Below are 8,724 nucleotides of genomic sequence, written 5' to 3'. Positions count from 1 at the left end.
CCTGTCTAGTCCTTCGAATCCGAACCCTCGGACGGGAGCGCCGCCGCGCTTCCCAAGCGGCGCACTATCCAGTGCGCCACCGGGCCGGCCCGAGACTGTTTTATAGAAAATGGGTTCTGGTAACTAAAAATGTTTACGAAAAAACTAGATGGATCTTATAGAAAAGATTTCTGCATTAGGTCGAAAAAGAGATCCTTAATCTCTAAGGTCCCACCCAACTCAAATATTCCATACTGCCTATTCTTTTGCACAGCCAACACAATTAAAAGAAGCTCAGAAAAATATAGTCGCACCGAGAATCTCCCTAATCCAGGCCAAGAAAGGCATATGATGAACCAAGTCACAACTCACGAACTAATTATACTCAGTTTCCAGTACAAGTCAGAGTAAAAAAAGAGAAATGGATATGTTCCCCCAAAGGATTGGTCAAAGATAACAAGAATAAATTATAATTAATTTTCAATATCCAGATATTAACTTTCAGGCCAAGAAACATCCAAAAGTAAAGACGAAACTAAAGTGCAACCAAATAATAAGGGGCTTTTACAAAATTACCTCAGCACACAAAAATGAAATAATTTGCTAATTATATTTCACATATTTTTAATCTTGGCATTTTTATTCAAATTACTATATGAAAAACTTCTTATTCTCTATAAATTGCCAGCATCTTTACCTTGCTTCTTGTCTTCACTTTGGATTTGCTCTTCTGTTTTCTTTTCAACTTCTTCTTATTTAAAATTTTCTTATTCCTAAAAATTTTTAAAAAGTGAAAAAAATTTATGAATATTCACATACAACATACAAGCTATTAAACATAGGTATTTCTAAAATAGACACTTTATACTTCTCTTACAAACTTTCTATGAAACAATATACTCCACATATACAAGGGGTCTTCAAAAGGTTCATGGAAAATGTGTATTATGAAAATGCATGAATTGCAAAATTTTTTTGCACCAAAATAAACTCACACTAACTTGTTTTAACACGTCTGAACAGAATCAAGTTTGAGGTACTAAGAAGGATAAGACATCAGTTTGAAAAGAGTCCCTATCAGAGCAACATGAGTTCTGCTAAAACTGAAGTATGAACATCAAATTTATGGTGAAGCTTGGGTGGAAAAATGGTGAAATCACTGATGCTTTATGAAAAGTTTATGGGATAATGCCCCAAAGAGACAGCAGTGTACAAATGGAAAACTCATTTTAAGAAAGGACAAGACAATGTTGAAGATGAAGCCCACAGTGGCTGACCAACCTCATCAATTTGCAAGGAAAAAATTAACCTTGCCCTAAGTGAAGAAGACCATCAGTTAGTAGCAGAAACAATAGCCAACACCAAAGTCATCTCAATTGGTTCAATGTACACAATTCTGACTGAGAAATTACAGTTGGGCAACTTTTTTTTTTTCCTTTTTGTCTTTTTTCGTGACCGGCAATGGATCGCAACCCTCAGTGTCGCGCCCGTACCGGACTGGGACCGGCCACAGGATCACAACCCTCGGTGTTGCGCCCGCACCTCGCTCAGCCAGTGAGCGGCCGGTCTGTATGTGGGATCCGAACCCTCGACGGGAGCGCCACCACACTCCCAAGCGGCGTACTGTAGCAGTGCGCCACCGGGCCGGCCTGGTTGGGCAACTTTCTGCTTGATGGGTGCCAACACTGTTGCTCCCAGATCAGCTTTACCAGTACAATCCAAAAGACAAAGCACAATCAAAGCAATCTCTACCAAGAGGAGGAAGTGGTCCAGACAAAGCAAAAGCAGACCAGTCAAGAACAAAGGTTATGGCAACAGTAAAGCATTTTGCTCAAAGCATTTTGCTTGTTGACTTTCTGAAGGGCCAAAGTACAGTAACATCTGCTTATCATGAGAGTATTTGGAGAAAGTTAGCCAAAGCTGTAGCATAAAAATGCCTGGGGAAAGCTGTACCAGACAGTCCTTCTCTACCACAACAATGCTCCTGCCAATTCCTCTCATAAAAGAAGGACAATTTTACGAGAGTTTTGATGGGAAATCATTAGGCATCTACCTTACAGTCCTGATTTGGCTCTTTCTGACTTCTTGTTTCCTAATCTTAAAAAATATTTAAAGGGCACCCATTTTTCTTATGTAAAGAAGACTGCATTGACATGGTTAAATTTTAAGGACCCTCAGTTCTTTAGGGATGGACTAAATTACTGGCATCATTGCTCATAAAAGGGTCTTAAACTTGATGGAGCTTATGCTGAGAAATAAAATTTATATATTTTTTATTTTTGTCTTTTAATTCCATTTTCCACCAACTTTTTGAAGTCTTCTCAGACATATAAAATACTAACATATAAAGTTACTATTGAGAAGATAACACAATACTGGACAGCTAAATGACAAATAACTATAGAAATTTAAATTCTACAAAAACTTTTAAAAATTAAAATATAAAAAAGAGATCAAGGGCCGGCCCGGTGGCGCACTGGATAGTGCGCCGCTTGCGAAGCGCGGCGGCGCTCCCGTCCGAGGGTTCAGATCCCACGTACAGACCGGCTCCCGCTCACTGGCTGAGCGAGGCGCGGGAGCAACGCCGAGGCTTGCGATCCCATCGCCGGTCCCCAGTCCGGTGCGGGGGCAACACTGAGGGTTGCGATCCGTTGCCGGACATGGAAAAAAGACAAAAAGACAAAAAAAAATAAAAAAAATAAAAAGAGATCAAATGAAGTTTTTTTTAAAAGTGTATTTAACAATGGAGATACTGATAAATATCAGCTACCTCCCTTATGCAGAAAGTTTCTTTGACAGCTGGCTGGTATGGTATCTGAACCTTTGACTTTGGTGTTATAACACTGCGCTCTAACCAACTGAGCTAACCGCTCTTTGTGGCAGTTAGGGCAATAGTGCAAAAAGGCTTAAAAGTCACTTTTTTTCTAAAGTAATAGAGTAAAAGCTCCAATTCACACGCTTTACATAGCCAGTTTTTCATTACCTCAGAGCCCTAGGACTGAATTATTCTTTAAGCAAGAGGAAGTCCCTGAATGACTTTTCAGAAAGAGAAAAAAAATATGTGGTAAAGAATATTAATTATAATGAAAGAAACAACAGGCAAGGAAAACATTTCCTTTTAACTTAATATTTTTTATGCTCACCATGCTGAGATGCACACTGTTAGGTAATAAAGATACAAAATGAAAAAGACAGTTCTTGCCCTCAAGGAGCTCAGAGATTTAAATGGAAAGCACAGTTCAATGACTGAGCAAGAGGATGCTACTGCTGCAACAGAGAAGAAAGGGAGGAGGGGAGGAGATTCTAGATGCTGAAGAGATTAAGTCCTTAAGACTTGGTAACTAATTCAGTGGAAGCAGTGACTAAAGGAAAAAGTACTAAGCCTAAGTCCCTCAGAGGCAGAGATGTCATTAACAAAAATTGTGAAAGTCTGGAGGAAGAATTAGTTTACTAAATAGAAAAATGGGTTTGATTTTGAAGACATTTGAGCTCTAAATACTAATATGTCAACAAACAGATATGAGCAACAAGTTACCATCACCTCTTGTCTGAACTACAGCAAAAGCTCCCTAACTAATTTCTTTATATCCACATATACCCACCTTCAATCCATTCTTCACACAGGAATCAAAGTCAAATTTTTAAACACAAACCTGGGTGGGTAATTATCTCACTTAAAACTCAATATTTTGTCAATTCTCTTAAGATAAAGTCCAAAAGCACTCTTCCAATATCTGACCTCTGTCTCATTTTGTATTCCTCACGACCTTGTTTATCACACTCTAGCCACAGGACATTCTTTCAGTTGTTTGAATCCGTAGAGCATCTTTGGGGCTTTCACAAAGGTTTTCTCTCTGCCTGAAATTCTCTTACACATTTTCTACTGCTAACTTCTACTCATCTCTGAGGCCCCAGCATAAGTGTCACTTACTCAGGAAAGTTTTTCCAACTCCCTAGACTGGATGAGTTTTCCTAATATACACTCTTAACTCATATTATACTTTTGTTTCATTGTATAACCTATAACTGGCCTCTTTTCCGGCTGGAACCATGGAGGGAGTCAAAGAGAAGAAAAGATGGTTTCTGCTGTGCCAGAAACCCTTAAGAAAAAGCAAAGAAATTTTGCAAAGCTGAAGTTCAAGAATTTGAGGAAGAAGTTTGCCCTAAAGATGCTTCGAAAGGCAAGGAGGAAGCTTATCTATGAAAAAGCTAAGCACTATCACAAGGAATATACAGGGATATCACAAGGATGTACAGACTGAAATTCATATGGGTCAGATGGCAAGAAAAGCTGGCAACTTCTATGTACCTGAGAACCCAAATTGGCATTTGTCATCAGGATCAGAGGTTATCAATGGCGTGAGCCCAAAAGTCCCAAAGATGAGATCTTCAATAAGCTCAACAAGGCTTCAACATGCTGAGGATTGTAGAATCATTGCTTGGGGGTACCCAAACCTGAAGTCAGTAAATGAACTAATCTAGAAGCGTGCTTATGGCAAAATCAATGAGATGTGAATTATCTTGACAGATAACATTTTGATTGCTCAGTCTTTCAGTAAATATGGCATCATCTGCATGGAGAATCTGATTCATGAGATCTATACTGTTGGAAAGTGCTTCAAAGAAGCAAATAACTTCCTGTGGCCCTTCAAATTATCTTCTCCATTGGGTGGGATGAAGAAGACCACCCATTTTGTGGAAGGTGGAGATGCTGACAACAGGGAAGACCAGATCAACAGGCTTATTAAAATGAACTAAGGTGTCTGCCATGATTATTTCTGTAATCTGGCTAATTAATGAACAGTGACTGCTTTCAAAAAAAAAACAGAAAAAACCTGTAACTGTAATTATGTATGGAAGTATTGTTTAATTTATTGTTCTCTCACCAAGCCATAAGCTCCATTCACACAAAAGCTGTATCTTTCTTGTTCCCTGATCTAGCCTCTTTGATCAGAAAAAAGACTGGAACATAGTACTTAACAGTATTTTCAGAGAAAGAGAAAGTACAAGGGAAAGAAAGAGGAAGGGGAGAATATGAGGAAGTTCAGAGCTATTGCTACATGCCTTACTCAGCAAGCAAAATAAACAGAGAACCCAGGGTAGATCCATAGATACACCAATGCATTTAAAATATGTCTACCCAGAAATGTTCATTAAGGAGTTATCCATGGAATTATTTCACACATATTTTGGTGCACAGAAGGTAATGAACACCATGTACGTGGAAGAGATTCCTCCAGGATAGTATATTACAAAAGTAAAGAGAAAACAGTGATAAACAATGTCAAATACTAAACAAGAATAGGCATACCTGCTTACACAATCTATTCAACTACAAGCACTGTGAGAGCATGAAGAATGTCATTTCAACTTTGTACTTTAAGCACCTGCATCAGTGTCTGACATATTATAGATGCTCATGAAATATCAAATGAACGAATACATAAATGAAAAGCAATGAGTATTTCTCACATGTGGTTTAGGAAACCTTGAGAAAAATTTGAGCAAAAATAGGTAACTGCTAAAAGGTTGACCCCTTCTATAAGCACATCAAGGTTTATTCAAAAACAATTTTCAGAGAAGTAGAACATATAAATCCAAATTCAAATAAATTTCCTAAAGACTAGTTATCAAATCACTTAAATTTTCCCAATTTTAAGCCAATATTTTCATCTGTTTTATTTAATGAACTTCTTTAAAGTTCAAATGATTTTACATGCATTTCTAAAATTCTATACACTGTGGCATTTAATTGGTTACAACAATTCTAATGAATCTGAACCCGGCAATTCTTCAATATAGACCATCTGAAGAAACAGCTTTCCTCAAATCAATTACAAATTAATTTTACTATTTTTGTTGTTGTTGATTTGGCTTGTCTTAGAGGTAGAAAGGTGCCAAAAAGAGCCAGTAATAAGTTGCAACCTATATGCAGAAAATCCGTGTTCAACACTGGAAAATAAAAATGCTATATGCTGATAACATAACATAATATTAGATAGCTATATTTGAGAACTAACCTTAAATAAACTTTTCATGATATCTGAGAATGAACAAATAAAAGAGAAACTCTAGAAACCAGTCTTATACATTACAATTCACCTTGGAATTTCTGACGATTTAGGGCTTTAAATCCTAAATCAATAGAAGCTTAATGAAGAATGTCTGGAATTAGACTTGTAAGACTTTTGGTCTTCTGACAAAAAGAACTTCATACCCATGAGATTTAAAGGAATTATGGCTGATAATGAAAGGTAAAAGGCTATTAACATGCCTTAAAATATATTTATTTTAAAATATACACACACAAAAACATTTACTTAAAAAAAATTCCAAAGAATAAACTTTCTTAATAGCTACACTGTTTAAGGAAAACTAAGAACTTCTGCAATATAAGGACAAATGAATTTTCCTAATTGTTTACTGATACAGATCATGTGTTTCTTTATCAGATTATTATTTAGTCTGTTTTCAAAAAAAAATTACTCATAATTCAAGAATCTCACTCAAATCTGTTTCTTCATTTGTAAAATAAAAAGATGGAGGAAATCATGTCTAAGATTTCTTCTAACTCTAAAATACTAAGATTTTAATAAGTCCAAATTTGCAGAACTTCTGGAATAAGAGCATTTCAAACTTGGGCTTAATTCCACTTAATAATGAGAAATAAACAATTCCTGAGACTGTGGTCTAAAACAGGAATAGGCAAATGTTTTTGTAAAGGGCCTGATAGTAAATATTTAAGCTCCCCGGGCCACAGGATTTCCACTGTAACTACTCAATTGTTATAGCATGAACGCAGCAATAGACAGTACACAGATCAGCATGGCTATATACAATAAAACTTTATTTCCGAATACTGAAATTTGAATTTCACATAATTTTAATGTTTCACAAAACATTCTTTTTACTCTCTTCTCAACCTTTATTTATTTTTTATTTTTTTCCTTTTTGTCTTTTTTCGTGTCCGGCAACGGATTGCAACCCTCAGTGTCATGCCCGTACCGGACCGGGACCGGCAACGGGATCGCAACCCTCGGTGTTGCGTCCGCACCTCGCTCAGCCAGTGAGCAGCCGGTCTGTATGTGGGATCCGAACCCTCGGCGGGAGCGTCGCCGCACTCCCAAGCGGCGCACTGTAGCAGTGCGCCACCGGGCCGGCCCTCAACCTTTAAAAAAATATAAAAACCATTCTTAGCTCATGGGCCATATTAAAACAGGAATTGGGCTGGATTTGGTGTTTGGGCCACTGCTTGCTGACCTCTGGTCTGGGGTATATTTTGATAAAGTGTCTCATATCAAAAAGAAAAAGAATATAGCTATTAATATGCAACACAGATAAAACTATTCAAAATATCACTAAGCTTATACAAGCACTCTTAAAATTATCTGCCTTTTCTTTTTGTAATGAAAAATGCCTGACTTCCACTTCCCTAAAGTAAGATACTAGATATGACCAAACGATTGCTCTTCCTTCAAAGACCAGACAAACTAACATAAAAGAGAGCCGTGGAAGCAATGAGGAATAGATGAACTAAAAATCCAGAGACAGAAGAGCATTTCCAAGGGGAGCTGAGATCACTGTCATTTTCTTTCATGGGAGTATTTGCAGAGTTTCGGCATGAGTTAGGATTGAGCTTGGTTTAGGCAAAGGAACTCTACTAATGGAAACAAGAAACTAATGTTGCTTTAGATGCAGCATGAGCTGGAACAACAGACTAGAATCTAGAAAAGCCCCAGATACATGGCCAGTTTTCCCAATGGTACAGCTCCTTAGAGACAGGACACTGAAGAAGGATAGGAAGGGTGGGCCAAAAGGAAAGAGTAAATTTCCCACAGCTTCCCAGTACTTAGAATACAGAATCTCAGTAGACGGAGGAGTCCACTTAATCCCTGCTGGGATTGAGATGGTCAACACCTCACCCTTATCGGCTAGCACAGCAAAGAGCAAACCTCTCTGAAAGAAAATAACTGTTCCTTTACACACAATGTTAGTCTGTTTGGGACATAAAATGAACATACTAAGAGACATCCAAAGAAGTGAAATAATGTGATAGACAGATAATCAAGAGAGAACCAGAAAATCAGTCAGACTCAGACATAATCCAGATATTAAAGTTAGGGGGCAAGGAATTTAAATAGATGCAAAGATAAACAAAATGAATGAAATGATGTAATTTTGAAATAATCTATAAAAAAATACAAAGAGGACATTCTGGAACCGAAAAACAAATGTCTGAAATAAAGAATATGTCACACGGTTTTAAGAACAGAATAAGACACAGGAAAACAGGTTTCATGGACTTGCAGAGAAGCCAAAAAAACTATATCTGAATGCAATCACAGAGAAACAAGGATTGGATGAACGATATAGAAAATATGAGACTTGCGGGACACAGTCAAATGGTCTCATATTCATATAATTGGAATCCCAGAAAGAGAGAAAAAAAGATGCAGCAAAAGCAATACATGAAGAGATAATTACTGACAATTTGCCAAAGGTGGAGAAAGAAATCAACTTAGAGATTCAAGAAACTCAGGGAACTTCAAGCAGAAAACACACACACACACACACTCACACACTCACACACAAAACCCCACACCTAGGCACACCACTGTCAAATTGCTGAAAGCAAAGGATAAATAGAAAACCTTAAAAGCAATCAAAGAAAATATATACACTCAATGAAACTGATCACTGCCATTCTTTGTGTTAAAAAGTGCTGGGGGGGGGGGGGGGGGGGGA

The 8,724-nt window shown here is 37.5% G+C and overlaps 1 protein-coding gene and 1 pseudogene across 1 annotated transcript in view; one reads left to right on the top strand and one right to left on the bottom strand.

Moving 5' to 3' along the window:
* MYCBP2 (MYC binding protein 2, E3 ubiquitin protein ligase) overlaps positions 1–8,724 on the bottom strand; it is a 260,417-nt gene that overhangs the window by 225,879 nt on the left and 25,814 nt on the right. Inside the window, exon 2 of the mRNA XM_008570270.1 lies at positions 677–752. Coding sequence (XP_008568492.1) covers positions 677–752 — 76 coding nt within the window. The remainder of the gene's footprint in view (positions 1–676; positions 753–8,724) is intronic.
* LOC103588557 lies at positions 4,030–4,737 on the top strand (annotated as a pseudogene).

Source organism: Galeopterus variegatus, unplaced genomic scaffold, assembly GCF_000696425.1.
Source record: "Galeopterus variegatus unplaced genomic scaffold, G_variegatus-3.0.2 Scaffold587, whole genome shotgun sequence".
Taxonomy (NCBI): domain Eukaryota; kingdom Metazoa; phylum Chordata; class Mammalia; order Dermoptera; family Cynocephalidae; genus Galeopterus; species Galeopterus variegatus.
This window is presented reverse-complemented; position numbering and strand designations above follow the sequence as displayed.